The sequence below is a fragment of the Bombina bombina genome, chromosome 1 (assembly GCF_027579735.1).
Source record: "Bombina bombina isolate aBomBom1 chromosome 1, aBomBom1.pri, whole genome shotgun sequence".
Classification (NCBI taxonomy): domain Eukaryota; kingdom Metazoa; phylum Chordata; class Amphibia; order Anura; family Bombinatoridae; genus Bombina; species Bombina bombina.
Window position 1 is genome coordinate 284,950,581 of NC_069499.1, and position 25,512 is coordinate 284,976,092.

The 25,512-nt window shown below is 37.6% G+C and overlaps 1 protein-coding gene across 2 annotated transcripts in view; it reads left to right on the forward strand.

Annotated features, from left to right (window-relative positions):
- The window catches only part of LOC128645202 (macrophage receptor MARCO), a 118,375-nt gene that overhangs the window by 62,191 nt on the left and 30,672 nt on the right, over positions 1-25,512 (forward strand). For both annotated transcript variants that reach the window (XM_053698019.1, XM_053698017.1), the window contains 5 exons: positions 2,555-2,644; positions 9,421-9,510; positions 15,287-15,394; positions 19,043-19,087; positions 25,039-25,137. In XM_053698019.1, the coding sequence (XP_053553994.1) occupies positions 2,555-2,644; positions 9,421-9,510; positions 15,287-15,394; positions 19,043-19,087; positions 25,039-25,137 (432 nt within the window). The remainder of the gene's footprint in view (positions 1-2,554; positions 2,645-9,420; positions 9,511-15,286; positions 15,395-19,042; positions 19,088-25,038; positions 25,138-25,512) is intronic.

Consider the following 25,512-nt stretch of genomic DNA (forward strand, 5'->3'; position numbering starts at 1 on the left):
TTTAGGTAGTCACCAATTTTCATTTACTCTCACCTCAAGTATGTACTCAATAACCTCCCCTAAATAATCCCAAATACTTAAAACATATAACAAATAGCTTTATATTAAAAAAATCTGTATTTTGAAAAAAGAAGATGTAAGTAATGGTTAAAGGAATATTAAACCAAAACTTTTTTTTTCATGATTCAGATAGAGCATGCAATTTTAAACAACTTTCTAATTTACTTCTGTTATCAATTTTTCTTTGTTCTCTTTGTATCTTTATTTGAAAAGCAGGTATTTTATCTTAGGAGCCGGCCCAAATTTGGCTCAGCACCTGGGTAGAACTTGCTGATTGGTGTAGTCAATCTAGCCACCAATCAACAAGCGGTACCCAGGGTTCTGAACCAAAAATGGGCCGGCTCCTAAGCATAAAATAATTGCTTTTTCAAATAAAGATACCAAGGGAACAAATAAAATTTGATAACTGAAGTTAATTAGAAAGTTGTTTAAAATTTCATGCTCTATCTAAATCATGAAAGAAAAAAATTGGGTTTAATATCCCTTTAAGTATGTGGGTACCTTAGAGCATGGTTAGAGTTGGAGTTGTCTTGGCCAAACTACTGAGCCACCTTTTCGTGCTTTTAAAAGATAGACGTTTCTTTCAAGGTACAAGTTTATAAAGGAACATGGTTACATTTTAACTATTTGATTTTATCTGATAAAAATGCCATATTATTCAAAAAACTAGATTTTTTTTTAACATTGTTATCTTAGCACAGTGATTTTGATCTTGACCCGTGTCTCACAAATATGTATATTTGTTTATGTCTCACAAATATGTATAGTTGTTTAATGATCTAAAACTCTTAAAGCAATTATCTTCTTACAATAAAACACCAGGGGCGAGATTACATATGCCGCGCAGGCTTCAGTGTAACTGCTGAAACCCGCGCCGCCCGTAATTTCATCTTGCACATCGGGTAATCACATATACACCACCGGCAGTTCATAAAGTGCCGTAAGTCAAATAAACTAGCAATGTCCAGAAATGAGCGTAAATACAAATTTCTTGATTCGCCAGTGATTTATGGCACTTTAGAAACGGTGCCTAAGAAAATAAAAAAACGTCAAATCTCCCGTAAAAGTCTAACCTGCCTCCCAAAAATAACATAAAAACCGTTATATCTGCCATTAAACTCACATCGGAACTAATAATAAAAGTATTAACTCCTAATCCGCCATTCACCCACATTGCGATCTATCGAATAAAAGTATTAAACCCTAAATCCGCCAACCCAAACATCGCAAACTACCTAATAAATGTATTAACCCCTAATCCGCCATTCACCCATATCGCAAAATCCCTATTAAAACTATTAACCCCTAATCTGCCATTAACCCACATAGCAAAGTACCTATTAAAACTATTAACCCCTAATCCACCATTAATCCACATCGCAACAAACCTTATAGATCAATTAACCCCTAATCCACCAAACCCACACAACGCAATAATCCTAATAAAACTATTAACCCCTAAAAAACCTAATAAACCAAATTATATATATAAAAAAAAATATTAAGTAATGTTGGCTTTTTTATTTTAACCCCTTAAGGACCAGCGACGTACCCTGTATGTCGCTGGAATATTTTTGGGACTTGATTGTTTTATAGCACGGTCTTGCCACCAGCGTTGAGACTGCTCTATTCCACAAAGCCTGCTGGAGGGAGTGCATTAATAGCGTGTTCTTGCTAGACTTGTGCTATTATGTCCAGAAAAGACCCTTAACAACTAGTGACATACAGGGTACATTGTGGTCATTAAGGGGTTAATTGTTTGTAACTTAGCATTTTTTAACTTAGGTATTTGGGGTTAATTTAGGAGGTGTTAGGTTAGGGGGTTTAGTAATTTAATTAGTTATTTGCGTTGTGTGGGTTTGGCGGGTTAATGACGGATTAGGGGTTAATAGGTTAATTAAGTTTATTGCGGTGGTGGGGGGTGGTGGTTTAGGGGTTAATAGTTTTAATAAGTACTTTGCGATATATGGGTGAATGGCGTATTAGTGGTTAATAGTTTATTAAGGTATATTGTGTTGTGGGGTGATGGCGGTTTAGGGGTTAATAGGTCAACTAGATGTTTTGCGATGCGGGGATTGGCGAATTAGGGGTTAATATAGTTTATTAGTTATTGTGGTGGGGGGATGACGGTTGACAGGTAGATATTGCACATGCGTTAGGTGTTAGTTACTATTTTCAGGGCGTTATGGTGCTCACATACTCAGTGCAAGTCTTGCTATGCCTGCCTATGTATGGCGAGGTGAAAATGGAGTAAAATTTCTCAATTTTCACCGGGTAAGTCCTTACGCTGTATATGTGATACCGATTTGCGACGCGGTTCTATGTTAGCTTCTGGGAGTAAAAATTGCATGCAACGGGTGAAATATACGTGCCATTTTTATATGTGGTGCTGTATATGTGATTCCAAAACTGCATAAAAACTGGCGTTGCCAGTTTTTACGGGCAACACTGCATATGTAATCTTGCCCTATGTTTTATTATCCAAACAAAACAGGGAATCCAGGAACTAATGGTGTGCCAGGAATGAAAGGACAACATGGCTCTCCAGGAAATCCAGGTTCCAAGGGAGAGAAGGGGGATAGAGGTGAGTTTTGAAGAGACCCTACATAAAATATACAGCTAAAAGGAAAACAAAGATATGCATATGGATTTGTTTGCTATATAAATATTAGAATCTCATCCCCATGACACATCCACTGCATCTTTACCCCCATTTCATTATACAGCACACAACAATACAGCTTCTTTTATTCCTTCATCACTGTTTACTCAATCCTTCATCAGACTAATCCTTTTGTATCACTGTCATCCATCACACCTCTGTTTCTCTAATATCTTACCTTACTTATATAACACCAATTATCTTCTTCATATTGTCACCCTGTTTCTATAGCACTACTGCATTACAACCCCTTGTATAGTCACACCTAGGGATGGGCGAATGTTTCGCAACATTCGAAAAACGGCACGAATTTTAACACATTCGTTCGTTCGAATCGAATTTCGAATGTTTACATAACATTCTAACATTCGATTTTCGAATGTTCGGTTTCGAATTTTACGATTACATTCGAAAATATTCTTTTCGAAAAATTCGAATTTAGATTGTAATAGTATTTCTAATGCTTTTTCTTTAAATGTAATATTCGAATTATGCAATACGTGTATTCGAATTCGAAAAATTCGAATTTAGATTGTAAAAGTATTTCTAATGCTTTTTCTTTAAATGTAATATTCGAATTATGCAATGTTCGAATTCGAAAAATTCGAATTTAGATTGTAATAGTATTTCTAATGCTTTTTCTTTAAATGCAATATTCGAATTATGCAATACGTGTATTTGAATTCGAAAAATTCGAATTTAGATTGTAATAGTATTTCTAATGCTTTTTCTTTAAATGTAATATTCGAATTATGCAATATTCGAATTCGAAAAATTCGAATTTAGATTGTAATAGTATTTCTAATGCTTTTTCTTTAAATGTAATATTCGAATTATGCAATATTCGAATTCGAAAAATTCGAATTTATATTCGAATTCGAAAAATTTGAATTTATATGTTTGTAATAGTATTTCTAATGCTTTCTTTAAATGTAATATTCGAATTATGCAATATTCTATATGGAAACATTCGAAATTATATATTTGTATCTATTTATGTATCAATTTACTAGATTCCCGCCCTACCACACGAACTATTGAACTTCTGAATAGTATTTGTTAAATAGAATGTTAAATTCGAAATTTCGAATGTGGACATTCGATATAATTATAAAAATTCGAATTCGAAAGTGACATTCGAAAACTGTAAATAACATTCGATTTTCGAATTTTTAAGAATATTCGTTCTTATCAACATTCGGATTTAGAATTCGAATTTTGGTAATAACATTCGTTCTACATTCGAAATTCGAAAATTTACACATTCGCCCATCCCTAGTCACACCCCTTACCATAACACCCACCAGGCATCTATCACATCCATTTATCTCTCATACACTATATTTGCTTTTATACCTTTCATATTTGTAACTATAAATTAACCCCATAATAAGTCAGAAAAAAAGTTGTCAGTTGGTCAAAAACCCAGTCTTTTGAGCTTATCATTTCATATCAGTCAGGTACAGCTTGAATATACATGTTTAGGATTAGTTCAGTGTGAAGATTTCCTTCCAAAAACTAGTGTTAATTGTAGTGAGTGGCAAGGGGTGCTGCCCCTATATTATTATTGTTCTACCCAAATCTCTAAGGGTTCATTGGAACTGCTTTTTACAGATTTGATTTAACTCATGATTTTCTACATAAAGGGAATAACTTTTCAAAATTATTTTTACAGTTAAATCCGAAAATTACTGATTTGGTTATATACCTTTATAATTACAAAGATAATTATAAAATTATAAGGAGAAGAACTATCTCCAGTTTAATAGTTTTATCATTCAAATTTGATCACCTTTTCAGCTGTAATTTATTGGAAGGAGAAACATAATAATTACCTTAATAATAATTTAAATATTTGTATTAAACAAAAGAAAAATAATAGTTAATAGTTACCTTGATAATATCAATTTAAATAGTTTTATTTAACTAAAACTATAACATTTTAGATTTCACTTTCATTTTTACTGCTTCCCCCTCCTTGCTCACACTTAGGTCCTTGTGCAGATCTATCCTTCTAAAAACAATCTTTATTCATTGACGGCTAGATTGCGAGTTTTGCGTTAGAGGCTATGCGGTGCTAACGAGCAGTTTGTGCTCACCGCTTACTTACATACAGCGCTGGTATTACGGGTTTTTACAAACCCGGGGTTAACCACAAAAAAATGAGCGTAGAGCAAAATTTTCCACATCTCACCTCAATACCAGCGCTGCTTACATTAGCGGTGAGCTGGCTAAACGTGCTCATGCACGATTTCCCGTTAGGAATCAATGGGGAGAGCCGGCTGAAAAAAATCCTAACACCTGCAAAAAAGCAGCGTTTAGCTCCTAACGCAGCCCCATTGATTCCTATGGGGAAAATACATTTATGTCTACACCTAACACCCTAACCCCGAGTCTAAATACCCCTAATCTTACACTTATTAACCCCTAATCTGCCATCCCCGACATCGCCGACACCTGCATTATATTATTAACCCCTAATCTGCCGCTCCGGACACTGCCGCAACCTACATTATATGTATTAACCCCTAATCTGCTGCCCCCCAACGTCGCCGCCACTATATTAAAGTTATTAACCCCTAAACCTAAGTCTTACCCTAACACCCCCTAACTTAAATAAAATTTAAATAAATCTAAATAAATATTCCTATCATTTAATAAATTATTCCTATTTAAAACTAAATACTTAACTAATAGTTACATTGTAGCTAGCTTAGGGTTTATTTTAATTTTACAGGCAAGTATGTATTTATTTAAACTAGGTACAATAGTTATTAAATAGTTATTAACTATTTAATAACTACCAAGTTAAAATAAATACAAAAGTACCTGTAAAATAAATCCTATCCTAAGTTACACTAAGACCTAACACTACTCTATAATTAAATAAATGAAATACAATTAAATTCAATTAAATTAAATTATCTAAAGTACAAAAACAAACAAACACTAAATTACAGAAAATAATAAACAAATTACAAGAATTTTAAACTAATTACACCTAATCTAATCCCCCTAAAAAAATTAAAAATTCCCCCCCAAATAAAAAAAGCCCTACCCTACACTAAATTACAAATAGCCCTTAAAAGGGCCTTTTGCGGGGCATTGCCCCAAAGTAATCAGCTCTTTTACCTGTAAAAAAAGTACAAATCCCCCCCCCTAACATTAAAACCCACCACCCACACAACCAACCGTACTCTAAAACCCACCCAATCCCCCCTTAAAAAAACCTAACACTAACCCCTTGAAGATCACCTTACCGGGAGACGTCTTCACCCAGCCGAGCCTAAGTCCTCAACGAAGCCGGGAGAAGTCTTCATCCAAGCTGGGCGAAGTGGTCCTCCAGACGGGCAGGTCTTCATCCAGACGGCATCTTCTATCTTCATCCATCCGGCGTGGAGCAGGTCCATCTTCAAGACATCCGACGCAGAGCATCCTCTTCATCCAACGGCTCTTCTCGAATGAAGGTTCCTTTAAATGACGTCATCCAAGATGGCGTCCCTTCAATTCTGATTGGCTGATAGAATTCTATCAGCCAATCGGAATTAAGATAGAAAAAATTCTATTGGCTGATGCCAACAGCCAATAGAATGTGAGCTCAATCCCATTGGCTGATTGGATCTGTATTGGATTGAATTTTTTCTACCTCAATTCCGATTGGCTGATAGAATTCTATCAGCCAATCGGAATTAAAGGGACGCCATCTTGGATGACATAATTTAAAGGAACCTTCATTCGAGAAGAGCCGTCGGATGAAGAGGATGCTCCGCATTGGATGTCTTGAAGATGGACCCGCTCCATGCCGGATGGATGACTATAGAAGATGCCGTCTGGATGAAGACTTCTGCCAGTCTGGAGGACCACTTCACCCGGCTTAGATGAAGACTTCTCCCGGCTTCGTTGAGGACTTCTGCCCGGTTGGGTGAAGACGTCTCCCAGTAAGGTGATCTTCAAGCGGTTAATGTTAGGTTTTTCTTTTTGTGGGTGGTGGGTTTTAATGTTGGGGGGGTGATTTGTACTTTTTTTTTACAGGTAAAAGAGCTGATTACTTTGGGGCAATGCCCCGCAAAAGGCCCTTTTAAGGGCTATTTGTAATTTAGTGTAGGGTAGGGCTTTTTTTATTTTGGGGGGGCTTTTTTGTTTTTTTAGGGGGATTAGATTAGGTGTAATTAGTTTAAAATTCTTGTAATTTGTTTATTATTTTCTGTAATTTAGTGATTGTTTTTTGTACTTTAGATAATTTAATTTAATTGCATTTAATTGTATTTAATTTAGTTAATTTATTTAATGATAGAGTAGTGTTAGGTGTTAGTGTAACTTAGGTTAGGTTTTATTTTACAGGTACTTTTGTATTTATTTTAACTAGGTAGTTATTAAATAGTTAATAACTATTTAATAACTATTCTACCTAGTTAAAATAAATACAAACTTGCCTGTAAAATAAAAATAAACCCTAAGCTAGCTACAATGTAACTATTAGTTATATTTTATCTACCTTAGGGTTTATTTTATAGGTAAGTATTTAGATTTAAATAGGAATAATGTAGTTAATGATAGTTATTTTATTTAGATTTATTTAAATTATATTTAAGTTAGGGGGTGTTAGGGTTAGGGTTAGACTTAGATTTAGGGGTTAATAACTTTAATATAGTTGCGGCGACGTTGGGGGCGGAAGATAAGGGGTTAATAAATTTAGGTGTCTGCGATGTTAGGGACGGCAGATTAGGGGTTAATAATATTTAACTAGTGTTTGTGAGGTGGGAGTGCGGCGGTTTAAGGGTTAGTATATTTATTATAGTGGCGGCGAAGTCCGGTTCGGCAGATTAGGGGTTAAAAATGTTATTTTAGTGTTTGTGATGTGGGGGGGTTTAGGGGTTAATAGGTAGTTTATGGGTGTTAGTGTACTTTTTAGCACTTTAGTTAAGAGTTTTATGCTACGGCTTTGTAGTGTAAAACTCTTAACTACTGACTTTAAAATGCGGTACCAGTCTTGACAGGAGAGGGTGTTCCGCTCACTTTTGGTCAGACCAGTGTTAATTTTGACGGCAAATTTCAATTTTGTCTTAGTTTTAGTCTTTTGACTAAAATGACATTTTAGTTTTAGTCGTATTTTAGTCATCTGAATTGTTTTAGTTTTAGTCTAGTTTTAGTCGACTGAATCTCCAGTAGATTTTAGTCGACTAAATCTCCAGTAGATTTTAGTCAACTAAAATCTAAGGGGTTTAGTTAAAGTGTAATGCATTATTTAAGCATTTCTCTATCATTTGCAAACTGATTACATACTCCAGGAGTAAACATAACACCTATTAATATTTATGGTATTAAGGTTTAAACATGCAATAAAGACACAGATTTAGCCGTTGTGATATGTAACATCTTTATTAAACTTAAAATTAAATAAAACCAAGTTTCATAAACAAACAGAAGTGCAACTTTAAAATATAAAAAAACAAAACTGTAAACTGTATTGGCTGTATTGAACATATTACCCAATATAAAAACTTTAACAGTTCTCTGTTAATAATTAAAACAAGTATCAAGTAACTTAACACAACAAAAAGTTTCTGCAGCTAGCACAGGCACAGCATAACTTAAACTCATATTCATGGGTTATGCTTATTTCAATAGGAAGAATCAATTGATTGTTCACAGATTCGAAAAAGTTTTGGCAACAATATTAGCACTGCTCTAGAATTTCCAAACTCATTATATACTCCTGGAGTAAAGGTTTATTAACCTGTTTTTATTTATGGTATTAAGGTTTGAGCATGCAATACAGATTTAACAGATTTAACTGTTGGGGAATATAACATGTCTATTTATCTTAAAATTTAATAAAATTAAGTTTCGTAAATTTTACAAAAGAGCAGTAATTGCATATGGATTGATTATAACAACTTGCATAAAATGTTTTTGTCAGCAAATTTTGATTTAGTTTTAGTCATGTCTTTTGACTAAAATGTCATTTTGATTTAATTTTAGTCATAGTCTTTTGACTAAAATGTCATTTTAGTTTTAGTCGTATTTTAGTCATCAGAATTTCTTTAGTTTTATAGTCATTTTAGTCTAGTTTTAGTCGACGAAATTAACACTGGGTCAGACTAGTAATACCGGCGCTATGCAAGTCCCATTGAAAATATAGGATACGCAATTTACGTAAGTGGACTTGCGGTATTTCCGAGTCTGGCCAAAAAAGTGAGCGGTACACCTGTACCTGCAAGACTCGTAATACCAACGGGTGTTAAAGAACAACAATGTACCCATGGGAGCTACCTGCTATTTAGTAAATGCAAATATATGCCTCTTGCCATTTGCTAAACCGATGTGTTCATCTATCTCCCAGTAGTGCATTGATGCTCCTTCAACAAAGGATAAAAAGAGAAAAAAGCAAATTTGATAAATGTATTTTTATATATTTATTTTATATTTGTGTAAACTGTTATAGTATATTTTATATATATATATATATATATATATATATATATATATACATACTGTATATATATATATATTGGTTTGTGTGTGTGTGTGTGTGTGTGTCTATAATATATGAACATAACATGCTATATCTACATTATGTTTGCTATATGATTATACTTTTGTAAATGGTATTATGTCACAGATGTTTTTGATATACTTCTTTAACAATTGGTGACATATTTCTAAAATATAATACATTTATTTTTTAACATAAATAGGTAATGCAGGAATGAATGGGGAGCCAGGAAATAAAGGGGAACCTGGCACCCCTGGGAATCCAGGCTCCAAAGGAGAAAAAGGAGACACAGGTGAGACGTAAGAAGACACAGCATAGAATCAGTTGCACTTTTTGCACTACATCTTGAAAACAATTTAACTCTCGTCTCTCTCCCAGTTTGAAAATAACTTTACCATTTTCCACCAGGCACTAAGGGCACATTTAATTGTGCTTCAGCACTACCAAGCATGTGTGCAATATGCAAACCCCTCTTCATATCTTCACCATCACACCAATGAGTTCCCTACTGCAGTCATAAGGTCACCTCTGTACAAGACCCATAACAGCATCCCCACTTATCCTCACCTCCCTTCTATCATCTTGCCAATAGCATAGAATCATATACACTGAGAACACTTGTACCATATGTCTATCACACAGTGAAAATACAGTCACAAGAAGCCCACTATATATCATTGCTATAAATATTTATATATATATATATATACTGTATATATATCATTGCTACACTATTATACAATCTCCCTCATTATCATGCCTATATCACACAATATTACACATTAGATTTGTTGTACTTGCCACACTGCTGCTACTTGCATACAGATAACGGGGTGTATATTTGGGAGCAGAACCATTGTAGATTCTATGGCCCCTATTTAAGAAAGTCTGGCGGACCTGATCCGACAGTGCGGATCAGGTCCGCCAGACCTCGCTGAATATGGCGAGCAATACGCTCGCTGTATTCAGCATTGCACCAGCAGCTCACAAGAGCTGCTGGTGCAACGCCGCCCCCTGCAGACTCGCGGCCAATGGGCTGCCAGCAGGGGGGTGTCAATCAACCCGATCATACTCAATCGGGTTGATTTCTGGCAATGTCTGTCCGCCTGCTCAGAGCAGGCAGACAGGTTATGGAGCAGCGGTCTTTGTGACCGCTGCTTCATAACTGCTGTTTCTGGCGAGCCTGCAGGCTCGCCAGAAACACGGGGCATCAAGCACCATTCAGAGCTTGATAGATAGGCCCCTATATGACTTTGCTTACCAGCTAATTCCATTTGTAAGCAAATAGTTACGCATATGATATTCCTGGTCATCAATATTTCTCTGCTTATAATTAGGTAAATGCACAGATAAGTATGTTTCAAGAACATTATTGTGGGATTTCTGTTGACCATCATGGGTTTTTTTCTGGGCTTTTAAAGATCTTTACAGAAGAAAGATTAAACTAGCTACTCCCCATGTTGTTTTTCCATTGTTATTTGGATATATAATGGGGTTATATTTGGGTGTAGAACCACTGTAGATTCTATGGGGTCGATATATTAAGCAGGGGATGATGCATCGACGCCCCATCATTTCTGGTCAGCCAGAAACTAAAGTTAAGAAGCAGCGGTCATAAGACCGCTGCTCCTTAACATCTCCTTTTAGGTGGGAGACTGAAATCATTCTGATCTGATACGATCGGGATGATTGACGGCCCCTGCTAGCGGCCGCGAGTGAGCAGGGGGCAGCATTGCACAGGCATTTCACCAGAAATGCTTGTGCAATGATAAATGCTGACAGTGTATGCTGTTGGCATTAAGTGATGTCGAGCGGACATGATTCGCTACAGTGAATTATGTCCACTCGACCTTTGGTAAATCTACCCCTATATGAATTTGCATAACACCTGATTCAGTTTGTGAACCCATAGTTATGAATGTGATTTTCTTGGTCATCAGTATTTTTCTGCTTATTAGTCGGTAAATGCACACATATGTTTGCTTTATAGTGGGATTTATGTTGACCTTCATGTTTTTCTGGTCTTTTCGGAGAACTTCACAGGGGGAAGTTAAAATTTGCCAATGGCAAAAAAGTACACAAACAACAATAAGATAACTTCTAGCTGAGTATTTATAAGATAACTTCTAGTGGATTATTTATTAGATAACTTCTAGCTGAGTATTTATGAGATAACTTCTAGCTGATTATTTATTAGATAACTTCTAGCTGAGTATTTATAAGATAACTTCTAGCTGAGTATTTATTAGATAACTTCTAGCTGAGTATTTATAAGATAACTTCTGGCTGAGTATTTATGAGATAACTTCTAGCTGAGTATTTATAAGATAACTTCTAGCTGAGTATTTATGAGATAACTTCTAGCTGAGTATTTATAAGATAACTTCTAGCTGAGTATTTATGAGATAACTTCTAGCTGAGTATTTATGAGATAACTTCTAGCTGAGTATTTATGAGATAACTTCTAGCTGAGTATTTATAAGATAACTTCTAGCTGAGTATTTATGAGATAACTTCTAGCTGAGTATTTATAAGATAACTTCTAGCTGAGTATTTATGAGATAACTTCTAGCTGAGTGTTTATGAGATAACTTCTAGCTGAGTATTTATGAGATAACTTCTGGCTGAGTATTTATGACATAACTTCTGGCTGAGTATTTATGAGATAACTTCTGGCTGAGTATTTATGAGATAACTTCTAGCTGAGTATTTATAAGATAACTTCTAGCTGAGTATTTATGAGATAACTTCTAGCTGAGTATTTATGAGATAACTTCTAGCTGAGTATTTATGAGATAACTTCTAGCTGAGTATTTATGAGAAAACTTCTAGCTGAGTATTTATAAGATAACTTCTAGCTGAGTATTTATGAGACAATTTCTAGCTGAGTATTAATGAGATAACTTCTAGCTGAGTATTTATAAGATAACTTCTAGCTGAGTATTTATGATTTGAAGAGGGAGGGATAAGCAGATCAAGAAATCATTTATTTTACACATATTTTACTTATATAAATTCAGCACAAAATAATGTCTTTCACTACCATTTCATTTCCTAATATTTGTTATTTTGTTTTTGTGTTACCTCAAATACGAATAGTGAGAAATGTAGTGAGAGGGATGAGTATTCACTAAATGCTCACTTATGTAACCTGAGATTTAGTCAGGCAAAATAAATACATCTGCATGACAAAGGATTCCATAAAACCCTCAAAAATATTATTTGCTGCACCTGATATATGAGTGAGCAATACAAGAATAAATAATTATTGACTCAAGACAGAAATTATCCTTATAATGTAAACTCAACAAAGGTTCATATATATATAGTGTTTTAATCATATATGTTTTGATAGTAAAGCTGCTTTTAAAGGGATATAAAAACCTATTTTTTTTCTTTTGTGATTCAGACAGAGCATACCCTTTTAAAAACGTTTCCAATTTACTTCTATTATCAAATTTGCTTCATTCCCATGATATTCTGTGTTGAAAAGATACCTAGGTAGGCACCTGGCAGGAAATAGTGCAGCTACCCAGTGCTCTTGCAAATGGATAACATTCTTGCAAAACAGCTGCCATATAGTGTTCCAGAAATGGGCCAGCTCCTAAGCATATGTCCCTACTTTTCCACGAAAGATACCAAGATATTGAGTATCATTTTATAATAGAAGTAAATTAGAAAGTTGCTTAAAATTGCATGCTTTTATTTGAATCATGATAGAAAAATCTGGGGTTTAACATCCCTTTAAGCAACAATGGGTCTTGTAGCCAAGTTAGCTAAGAAAATGGATGGTTATACCCTAGCTGAAATCATCTTTACCGAGTGGGAAGAAATGCTGAAAAACTCTAGATCAAAATGCCTGTTAGAGGACTTCAAAGATACATAGGGGCCGATTTATTAAAGTGCGGACGGACATGATGCGATGTTGCGTATCATGTCCACCGCACATCGCTGACGGCATTTATCATTGCACAAGCAGTTCACAATACCAACCCCTGCAGATCCACGGCTAATCGGCCGCTAGCAGGGGATGTCAATCAGCCTGATCATATAGGATCAGGCGGATTGATGTCCGCAGCCTCAGAGCAGGCGAACAAGTTATGGAACAGCGGTCTTTAGACCGGTGCTTCATAACTGTTGCTTCCGGGGAGCATGGAGGCTCAAGCGGAAAAAGGGGCATCAGGGGCCATTCGGAGCTTGATAATTCGGCCCCATATAATGCATCATTAATCAGGAAGACTGGAGAGTAAAACATAGAGGATAAACAAATTACACAAATTGTTTTCTGTTCAGCAGTTTCTTTTCACAAGTGAAAACTATAAATAATAACTTACTTTGGAGTCAGTCCCAATCTATCTGTGACTTTCTCCCAAAACGCTTTGGGCTAGATTACAAGTGGAGCGCTAAATTATTGCACTCCCGCAAACGGGCACATTTGCCCATTAGCGAGAGTGCAATAATTAACCAGCCATTACAAGTTGTGGCTGGTTATTGCTACCGCAAGCTCACGATAGCAATTAGTGCTTATAAAATATAATCCGATCTCTGGTTAATTTTATAAATCTGCCCCAAATGCCCCCAAAATAATAGTGTAGTTTATTAAAAATAAAGATGTTAGCATCTTTACTTTTTAATAAAATGACTGCACTAGGCAGTATTTTGGGGTTAAAGTTGGAGGGAGTGGGGTGTTGCACATAAATATATATGTATATAAGCATATATATGTATATTTATACTTGCTGCCCGACTTACCCTCTCACTGGTGCAGAACGAGGCTCCACTAGGAGCCTATGGAAGCGGACTCTCATAAGTGCAATGCTTCCTAGCAATGCGAATGCAAGCTTGCATTCGCATTGCAGCTATCTTGTAATACCTGCGCACATTTAACATTGCGGAGTAACTTTTTCCCTCTGAGCTATTAACTTTTAAGCCCTGACTAGTAAACTATAGTGATATTTTTCTACCCCTGTATATATTTTTGATCTCTTTGTATCATTCTGCCATATACATTTTTATTATCACTTTAAAAATTCAGTAACCTTTAGTTATGAAATTACTTGTTATTTCATTGTTATTACTTCATATTGCATTGTCTCATTATCTCATATGACTCAGTGGCGGTGACTTTTTTGAGGTGACACTACATGCATCCCACAATGCATTGTTTTTAATACTGGTAGATTAAAATCTCATGTGCAGCAAATACTATTTTAGAGTGTTTTATAACACATATATAAGTCATACATTTTTATTTTTGTTAAAGGGACACTGTACCCAAAAAATTTCTTTCGTGATTCAGATTGAGCATGAAATTTTAAGCAACTTTCTAATTTACTCCTATTATCAAATTTTCTTCATTCTCTTGGTATCTTTATTTGAAATGCAAGAATGTAAGTTTAGAAGCCGGCCCATTTTTGGTGAACAACCTGGGTTGTCCTTGCTGATTGGTGGATAAATTCATCCACCAATAAAAAAAGTGCTGTCCAGAGTACTGAAACCAAAAAAAAGCTTAGATGCCTTCTTTTTCAAATAATGATAGCAAGAGAACGAAAAAAAAATTGATAATAGGAGTAAATTAGAAAGTTGCTTAAAATTGCATGCTCTATCTGAATTACAAAAGAAAAAATTTGGGTTTAGTGTCCCTTTAAATATGTTGTTGTGTCTCTTACTCGCTCTCCCTCTATCACTCTTCCTGTCTTTCCCAGTGACAACTTTTATTGGATATATATCGGATTTCCTCTTTCTGGCTTGTTCCTAGCAGTCTCCAAAGTCTTCATTTTTTCTTTTAGCCTGTTCACAACCTCTCATGTACCCGCTTCATATCTTGTTTGTAGAGCGGTTCTTCCTTTTATGATACTGGTTTTCCTTAGAACTGCGTCCACTATTGTTCCACGTTTTGCTTTTATTTTTTTAAATTTCTACATATGACATCTGTCTTTATTAGTTTGTCCCTTTAACAGTAATGAAATGATTTCTTTTTATGCTTCTCTTTTAATAAATCGTACCATATTAATCCCTGGTCATGTTTAAGCTGTATGTGACCATATGATGTCATTGTGTTATTTTAGGTCCTCAAGGAACAAAAGGTGACAAAGGAAAGGAGGGGTTAATTGGTCTGAAAGGTTCACATGGAGCACCTGGAGTTCCAGGAGTCAATGGATCTCCTGGGCTAAATGGTAAGGGATGCCCAGTAAACTGAAAGCTCCAAAAGTAAAGTGTTAGAAGCGAGCAGCAAGGACAACCCTTAATGAACTTCTCATTATTATTTAAATTATTATTTAAACGAGGAGGATTACATAGTGATTCTTCAAAGGGACATTAAACACTAAATACATTTTGGGCTTGATTACAAATGAATTATTATCTTCAGCGTGACTACACACAAACAATAATACACAATATGGCATCATGACTGAAATGTTTTAGTACACCTTAAATTTATAATGGATGGCGCAGGGAATTCTATTAGTTCGCTCATTGCTCTGGTATTACTAGTGTGGAGGAAAATGTTTTTGCCCTTTTTAAGACCTGAAGTAAACCATTATTAATAATATAGCACAGAACTACATGAAGAACACTACTTGCGCAACATTGCCTTAGCGCAACATCAGCTTAGCGCAACATCAGCTTAGCGCTTGAGTGGTATCCAAATGAATTTTACTGCATAGCCTTTTAATAGTCTATTATGTGAGTGATTTAGCACACCCACTCTATCCAACATGCAGATGTTAGTGCACCCTAGACTACTGCTCAAGCAATAAAGAATATCTTTGGACTGTTGATAGCGTTTGAACGGTGGTAACGCACAGTACAGCTAATATTTTTGTGCTCCGCTTGCAGTCTAGCCCTTAGTGTTTATTATTACTTTGATTAATACATGGAATCAAAAAAGCTGACCAAGCCTGACCATGCTATCTAACTAAACTTTAGCTTATTTTCACCATTGTTCACTACCACTGGAAAACAATTTAATATGTCTGTCAGCCTTTCTTTGAAGTATTACTTCTACAAATTACCAATGCACCTTCTAGCCTCTAAATCAAATACATTTCCTCTTTTTTGGCATTATTATGTTTATTTAAAGGTTTCAATCACATTACAACTCTTATATATCTCAACAAATCTATACATAGGTGTTCTTCATTCCAATCCTTTACAGTTAGCCATGCTAAAAACTCAAGCTTAAAGGGACATGAAAATATTCTGATAATAATTCAGATACCGCATACAATTATAAACAACTTTCCAGTTTACTTCTAAAACTATGCATATTCAAGCATGTTATATTACAATCTCAAAAAGTGTACTGTCCCTTTAAGCTGTCTCGTCAATAGCAAGTAGTTATTTAACTCTGCTTTTTGAAACATAAGCAAGAGAGTGTGGTTTCTAGATGTGAATAACAATTATATAATACTGATAAGAGCTTAAAGGGACAGTAAAGTCATAATTAGACATTTATGATTTAGACAGAACATACAATTTTAAACAACTTTTCCATTTACTGATAATTTAATATTTTTCCTTCTCTTGTAATCCTTTGCTGAAAGATTTATCTAGGTAAATTTAGGAGCAGCAAATAACCTAGGTTCTGGTTGCTGATTGGTGGCTGTTTTTTTTATCTGAAGAAAGGGACTTGAGTTCCCTGAAACATCATCTAATAAAGTTGACCTTTTTTCACAAAATCCTGAGAGTGGTCTATTTATTGGAAGTATATATATATATATATATATATATATATATATATATACTGTACTAGTCCTAAAGCTCGTGTACACGGGCCAATTTTTTAAGTACCGTGGTCCCACCCCTTGCTCTCTCTCTCCGCCCTCTCTTTTGCTCTCTCTCTCCCTCCTCTCTTTTGCTCTCTCTCTCCCTCCTCTCTTTTGGTCTCCCTGTTACCACTCTCTTTTGCTCTCTCTCTGCATCCTCTCTTTTGCTCTCCTTCCCTCCTCTCTTTTGCTTTCTCTCTCTCACTCCTCTCTTTTGCTCTCTCTCTCTCCCCCCTCTCTTTTGCTTTCTCTCTCTCTTTCCCCCTCTCTTTTGCTCTCTCTCTTCCCTCTCTTTTGCTCTCTCCCCCTCTCTTTTTCTCTCTCTCTCCCCTTTTCTTTTGCTCTCTCTCTCTCTCCCCTCTCGTTTGCTCTCTCTCTCCACCCCTCTCTTTTGCTCTCTCTCTCCCCCTCTCCTTTGCTCTCACTCTCCCCTCTATTTTGCTCTTTCTCTCTCCTCTCTTTTGCTCTCTCTTCCCCCCTGTCTTTTGTTCTCTCTCTCCCTCCTCTCTTTTGCTCTCTCTGTCCCCCTTCTCTTTTGCGCTCTCTCTCTCTCCTCTCTTTTGCTCTCTCCCTTCCTCCTCTCTTTTGCTCTCTCTTTCCCCCCTCTCTTTTGCTCTCTCTCTCCCTTCTTTCTTTTGCTCTCTCTCCCTCCTCTCTCCCTCCTCTCTTTTGCTCTCTCTTCCCCCCTCTCTTTTGCTTTCTCTCTCCCTCCTCTCTTTTGCTCTCTCTGTCCCCCTTCTCTTTTGCCCACTCTCTCTCTCCTCTCTTTTGCTCTCTCCCTTCCTCCTCTCTTTTGCTCTCTCTTTCTCCCTCCTCTCTTTTGATCTCTCTTTCCCCCCTCTCTTTTGCTCTCTCTCTCCCTTCTCTCTTTTGCTCTCTCTTTTCCCCCTCTCTTTTGCTCTCTCTCTCTCCCTCCTCTCTTTTGCGCTCTCTCTCTCTCCTCTCTTTTGCTCTCTCCCTTCCTCCTCTCTTTTGCTCTCTCTTTCCCCCCTCTCTTTTGCTCTCTCTCTCCCTTCTTTCTTTTGCTCTCTCTCCCTCCTCTCTCCCTCCTCTCTTTTGCTCTCTCTTCCCCCCTCTCTTTTGCTTTCTCTCTCCCTCCTCTCTTTTGCTCTCTCTGTCCCCCTTCTCTTTTGCCCACTCTCTCTCTCCTCTCTTTTGCTCTCTCCCTTCCTCCTCTCTTTTGCTCTCTCTTTCTCCCTCCTCTCTTTTGATCTCTCTTTCCCCCCTCTCTTTTGCTCTCTCTCTCCCTTCTCTCTTTTGCTCTCTCTTTTCCCCCTCTCTTTTGCTCTCTCTCTCTCCCTCCTCTCTTTTGCTCTCTCTCTCTCCCTCATCTCTTTTGCTCTTTCTCTCCCCTCCTCTCTTTTGCTCTCTCTCCCTTCTGTTTTCCTCTCTCTCTCTTGACCACACCCTCACCATGGCCGCTCCCATCGACCACGCCCCATTACGCAGTGCTCCCGACCCAACCACGCCCTCTCATCATGCCCGGCCGATCACGCCCCCATCACGTCAAGCCTGGCCACGCCCCATCACAGCGCACCCGCCCAGCCATGTCCCATCACGGCATGCCTCGTCACGTCCCCGTCACAACACGTCCGCCCGGCCGCGCCCCCATCATGGCGCTCCCATCTGGCCATGCCCACACCATGGCAGCTTCCAGTCTGCACACCTTCTCTACTGCTCAAGGCCAGGTATGTTTATCCTCGCATAGTCTCTACTGCGCATGACTGCATATGACAAACATACCTGGCCTTTTATTGTATAGGATATATATATATATACCGATTGTCATTGGCTCACCCATGTGTTCAGTTAGAAGCCACTAGTGCATTGCTGCTCCTTTATCAAATGATACCAGGAGAATGAAAAAAATTACTAATAGAAGTAAACTGGAAAGTTGTTTAAAATTGTATGTTTTACCTAAATCATGAAATAAACATTTTGGGATTCATGTCCCTTTAACTCCCACAATCAATGATAAACAAAACCCAAAGGGCAGACAAGGTTACAGTAACTCATCACTTTGTTCACACATTGCTACATCTCTATTTCTTGCAGGACTCAAAGGTGATACTGGAGCTCCTGGGCCAGAAGGACAGAAAGGTGAATATTATAAGGATATTTTCAGGCTTGACCTATATATAACTCAGTCTCTAATTATATCCAATTACACATTTGTATCTCTGTAAGAATAGCCTTAGTGATGAAAATACTGTAGTCTCACCAAAATCCTTCAGCTTCTTTTAATGCTGGCTACCTTGTCACAGCTTAGTTATGTCTGAAATCAACTCATTTATGCTGAGTATAATGTGGTGCTGAAACAGCAGATCCTGCTGGGTCTCAGACACTTAGTGAAATTGTGTGGTGGTGTTTGATGCTTGCCTGGCAAATTAGTACTGTGAAGTCAAGACAGTGGTATCGTGGTGGCATTTTGGCACTGTGGTGGCTCAGATTTGCTAGGGAAGTTGTGTTGTTGTGACTGACAGGTGCTGGATGGCAAATCTTATTGGCCACTGTATGATGTTCTGTAGATGTATGTTGCTAATTTAGCACTAGACTCACAACTCTGATGTAAGGATTATTATATGAAAGTGAGATGAATGTGCTGAGGCATTTCTGTAGTGCTGTAGTTTCCTTGTGTTTTGTACACTGTTACTGAACATGCACCTTGCTGTGCTGAGATTGCTGCAGTTTGGTCAGGTGCATGTCTTTGCTGATATGTCTGTGTTATGCTGAAGTCTCTGTACAGCGTTGTAAGGAGACTACAATGTGGTGCTTTGGATTCTAGTACATGACTATGCACTGATGAAATGAACAGGGGGCAGAACTACCATTAGTGCAGCAGGTGCAGTGGCACCAGGGCCCAAGAGCTGTAGGGGGCCCATAACAGGGCAGGGAAGACTTTTATTTGTGCAAGTAGCAAATACATCTATCTATCCTCAAAATCATTATACAGAGCAGGGGGACCCAAAAAATCTTGCACCAGGGCCTTCTGTTGAGTAGGTCCGCTACTGGAAATGGATATCTTAAAATAGCCGTGTCGCTTGTTATTGTGTTCATGTGATACTGGGCAAGATTTTGTAAAGCTCTCTGCTATGTGCTACAAGGTCCTTCCCAGGATTCATTAAAGGCACATTTTACAATGATGGCTGTGACATTTGCTAAGGGATGTAATCAGTAATCAAACTGTGCAATAAAAATGTTATTAATAGTATGCATTAAAATTTATATAATTACACATCAAAATGTGAATTTATATAACAGTGTAAAGCATCTTACTTATTAAATAACTCTAATTCACATGCACAAATTGTATTTCATGTGTAATGTAGTTTTACAATACAAGACTTAAATTTTGACAAAAAGTATAAAATACAAAGTTCCTTTATTTCCCTGTTTTAAAATGAAATTTGCAACCTTGAAGAGTTGACTGAACAGGGATGTACCTTGGGAATGCCTGAAGTTTTCTCGCAGGTCTGGCCGTATTCTCTAAACACGTTATGTCTGCAGATCTCATAGTTTTATCTCACCAACTAAAACTGACAACTTAGTTTCAAAATACATATTGCGCTTTAACGGCTAGATTTAGAGTTTTGTCGGTAACGACCCGCGTAGCTAACGCTGGCTTTTTTTCCCCTGCACCTTTTAAATACCGCTGGTATTTAGAGTTCACAGAAGGGCTGCGTTAGGCTCCAAAAAGGGAGCGTAGAGCATAATTTGCCGCCACTGCAACTCTAAATACCAGCGGTGCTTACGGACGCGGCCAGCTTAAAAAACGTGCACGATTCCCCCATAGGAAACAATGGGGCAGTTTGAGCTGAAAAAAAACCTAACACCTGAAAAAAGCAGCGTTCAGCTCCTAACGCAGCCCCATTGTTTCCTATGGGAAAACACTTCCTATGTCTGCACCTAACACCCTAACATGTACCCCGAGTCTAAACACCCCTAATCTTACACTTATTAACCCCTAATCTGCCGCCCCCGCTATCGCTGACACCTGCATTATACAATTAACCCCTAATCTGCCGCTCCGTACACCGCCGCAACTTACGTTATCCCTATGTACCCCTAATCTGCTGCCCCTAACACCGCCGACCCCATATTATATTTATTAACCCCTAATCTGCCGCCCCCAACGTCGCCTCCACCTACCTACAATTATTAACCCCTAATCTGCCGACCGGACCTCGCCGCTACTCTAATAAATGTATTAACCCCTAAAGCTAAGTCTAACCCTAACCCTAACACCCCCCTAAGTTAAATATAATTTAAATCTAACAAAATAAATTAACTCTTATTAAATAAATTATTCCTATTTAAAGCTAAATACTTACCTGTAAAATAAACCCTAATATAGCTACAATATAAATTATAATTATATTGTAGCTATTTTAGGATTAATATTTATTTTACAGGCAACTTTGTATTTATTTTAACCAGGTACAATAGCTATTAAATAGTTAATAGCTATTTAATAGTTACCTAGTTAAAATAATTACAAAATTACCTGTAAAATAAATCCTAACCTAAGTTACAATTAAACCTAACACTACACTATCAATAAATTAATTAAATAAAATACCTACAATTATCTACAATTAAACCTAACACTACACTATCAATAAATTAATTAAATACAATACCTACAAATAAATACAATTAAATAAACTAACTAAAGTACAAAAAATAAAAAAGGACTAAGTTACAAAAAAATAAAAAAATATTTACAAACATTAGAAAAATATTACAACAATTTTAAGCTAATTAAACCTACTCTAAGCCCCCTAATAAAATAACAAAGCCCCCCAAAATAAGAAAATGCCCTACCCTATTCTAAAATAAAAATAGAAAAGCTCTTTTACCTTACCAGCCCTTAAAAGGGCCTTTTGCAGGGCATGCCCCAAAGAATTCAGCTCTTTTGCCTGGAAAAAAAAAACATACAATACCCCGCCCAACATTACAACCCACCACCCACATACCCCTAATCTAACCCAAACCCCCCTTAAATAAACCTAACACTAAGCCCCTGAAGATCTTACTACCTTATCTTCACCACGCCGGGTATCACCGATCCGTCCAGGCTCCGATGTCTTGATCCAAGCCCAAGCGGGGGCTGAAGACGTCCATCCTCCGGCTGAAGTCTTGATCCAAGCCCAAGCGGGGGCTAAAGACGTCCATCCTCCGGCTGAAGTCTTGATCCAAGTGACGGCTGAAGAAGTCCATCATCGGGCAGAAGTCTTCATCCTATCCGGGCAGAAGAGGACATCTGGACCGGCAAATAGCTTCATCCAAGCGGCATCTTCTATCTTCTTCCATCCGACGACGAGCGGCTCCATCTTCAAGACCTCTGGCGCGGATCCATCCTCTTCTTCCGACGACTAGACGACGAATGAAGGTTCCTTTAAGGGACGTCATCCATCTATCAGCCAATCGGAATTAAGGTAGGAAAAATCTGATTGGCTGATTGAATCAGCCAATCAGATTCAAGTTCAATCCGATTGGCTGATTGGATCAGCCAATCAGATTGAGCTCGCATTCTATTGGCTGATCGGAACAGGCAATAGAATGCGAGCTCAATCTGATTGGCTGATTGGATCAGCCAATAGGATTGAACTTGAATCTGATTGGCTGATTCCATCAGCCAATCAGAATTTTCCTACCTTAATTCCGATTGGCTGATAGAATCCGATCAACCAATCAGAATTCGAGGGACGCCATCTTGAAGGAACCTTCATTCGTCGTCTAGTCGTCAGAAGAAGAGGATGGATCCGCGCCGGAGGTCTTGAAGATGGAGCCGCTCGTCATCGGATGGAAGAAGATAGAAGATGCCGCTTGGATGAAGATGTTTGCCGGTCCGGATGTCCTCTTCTGCCCGGATAGGATGAAGACTTCTGCCCGATGATGGACTTCTTCAGCCGCCGCTTGGATCAAGACTTCAGACGGAGGATGGACGTCTTCAGCCCCCGCTTGGGCTTGGATCAAGACATCGGAGCCTGGATACCCGGCGTGGTGAAGATAAGGTAGGAAGATCTTCAGGGGCTTAGTGTTAGGTTTGTTTAAGGGGGGTTTGGGTTAGATTAGGGTTATGTGGGTGGTGGGTTGTAATGTTGGGGGGGGGTATTGTATGGTTTTTTTTTTCCAGGCAAAGGAGCTGAATTCTTTGGGGCATGCCCCGCAAAAGGCCCTTTTAAGGGCTGGTAAGGTAAAAGAGCTTTTCTATTTTTATTTTAGAATAGGGTAGGGCATTTTTTTATTTTGGGGGGCTTTGTTATTTTATTAGGGGGCTTAGAGTAGGTGTAATTAGCTTAAAATTGTTGTAATATTTTTCTAATGTTTGTAAATATTTTTTTATTTTTTGTAACTTAGTTCTTATTTATTTTTTGTACTTTAGTTAGTTTATTTAATTGTATTTATTTGTAGGTATTGTATTTAATTAATTTATTGATAGTGTAGTGTTAGGTTTAATTGTAACTTAGGTTAGGATTTATTTTACAGGTAATTTTGTAATTATTTTAACTAGGTAACTATTAAATAGTTATTAACTATTTAATAGCTATTGTACCTGGTTAAAATAAATACAAAGTTGCCTGTAAAATAAATATTAATCCTAAAATAGCTACAATATAATTATAATTTATATTGTAGCTATATTAGGGTTTTTTTTACAGGTAAGTATTTAGCTTTAAATAGGAATAATTTATTTAATAAGAGTTAATTTATTTCGTTAGATTTAAATTATATTTAACTTAGGGGGTGTTAGGGTTAGGGTTAGACTTAGCTTTAGGGGTTAATACATTTATTAGAGTAGCGGCGAGGTCCGGTCGGCAGATTAGGGGTTAATAATTGTAGGTAGGTGGAGGCGACATTGGGGGCGGCAGATTAGGGGTTAATAAATATAATATAGGGGTCGGCGGTGTTAGGGGCAGCAGATTAGGGGTACATAGGGATAACGTAGGTGGCGGCGGTGTGCGGTCGGCAGATTAGGGGTTAATAATTGTAGGTAAGGTAGCGGCGACGTTGGGGTGGCAGATTAGGGGTTAATAAATATTATGTAGGGGTCGGCGGTGTTAGGGGCAGCAGATTAGGGGTACATACGGATAATGTAGGTTGCGGCGGTGTGCGGTCGGCGTAGGGGTTAAAAAAATTTAATAGAGTGGCGGCGATGTGGGGGGGGCTCGGTTTAGGGGTACATAGGTAGTTTATGGGTGTTAGTGTACTTTAGAGCATAGTAGTTAAGAGCTTTATGAACCGGCGTTAGCCCAGAAAGCTCTTAACGCCTGGCTTTTTGCTGCGGCTGGAGTTTTGTTGTTAGATTTCTAACGCTCACTTCAGCCTCGACTCTAAATACCAGCGTTAGAAAGATCCCATTGAAAAGATAGGATACGCAAATGGCGTAAGGGGATCTGCGGTATTGAAAAGTCGCGGCTGGAAAGTGAGCGTTAGACCCTTTTCTGACTGACTCTAAATACCAGCAGTAGCCCAAAACCAGCGTTAGGAGCCTCTAATGCTGGTTTTGATGGCTAACGCCAAACTCTAAATCTAGGCGTAAGATTCTACATTCCAGAGAGCTTTATTGCTTTCTAAGGGAATCGCTGGATGATATATGATACCATGCTGGGGACGTTTAGATAATCAGGCTCTCTGTCTTGCTGAGACGGTTGAGTAGTGATGTGTGTGGATTGGCTGTAGTCTAACTCTCAGCACTGGTGTGTTGAGATTATTTTGTGGTATGTGTTTTTGTGACTGTGTTGGGAAGGGTGTATTTGGTTTACTTTTCAGATGAGGGTATATTGTTGAGCTTTTTGTTTTTAGATTATTGTGTGTTGTTAGAGTGCGGTTGCATTCTAAGATGACTTTGTGGTGTTGTTTGTAAAATGACTGAATATTGTGGAGTTTATGTTTTACTGTACATTCCGACAGTTCTGTTTCAATAACTATGTGGGGGGAGGGGTGTCTGTTCTCTAGGTCTAGTGTGGTTCTATGGTGATGTATAGTGAGTCATGTGGTAGCTTTTTCCTCAAAAATGTTATACTCCTTTCTCCCTGTTGTTATAGGCAGCAGTGGTTCTTCTGGAATTCAAGGATTGCCTGGTCCTTCTGGTCCTCCTGGGCAAAAAGGAGACAAAGGTGACATTGGCATCTCTGGCAAAACAGGTACAGACTCTTTACACTCTTAGTAACATACATTGATTTCATTAAAACATGTAGAATAGATAAGTTACATAACTATTCTTGTAAAGTAAGAATGAAATAGAAAACTAGGATCTTCACTTGCAGCCGGCATGATAGAATCACATTATAGGAGAATGGAGGGTCATTATTTATTAAAGATCAACACGAATGTCACAAAAATAAGATACAACAATATTGCTGCAGCAAATATGGTTAAAATACAGTAAATACAAGTTGTAGTAACTAAATATACTTTATCTTAATAATGACTAAGCTACACAACCTAGCCTAGAGGGTCTATGGTTGCTCTGACAGTGCACTTCACCCATATGCAAGGTGCCTAATCCAACTTTGTTT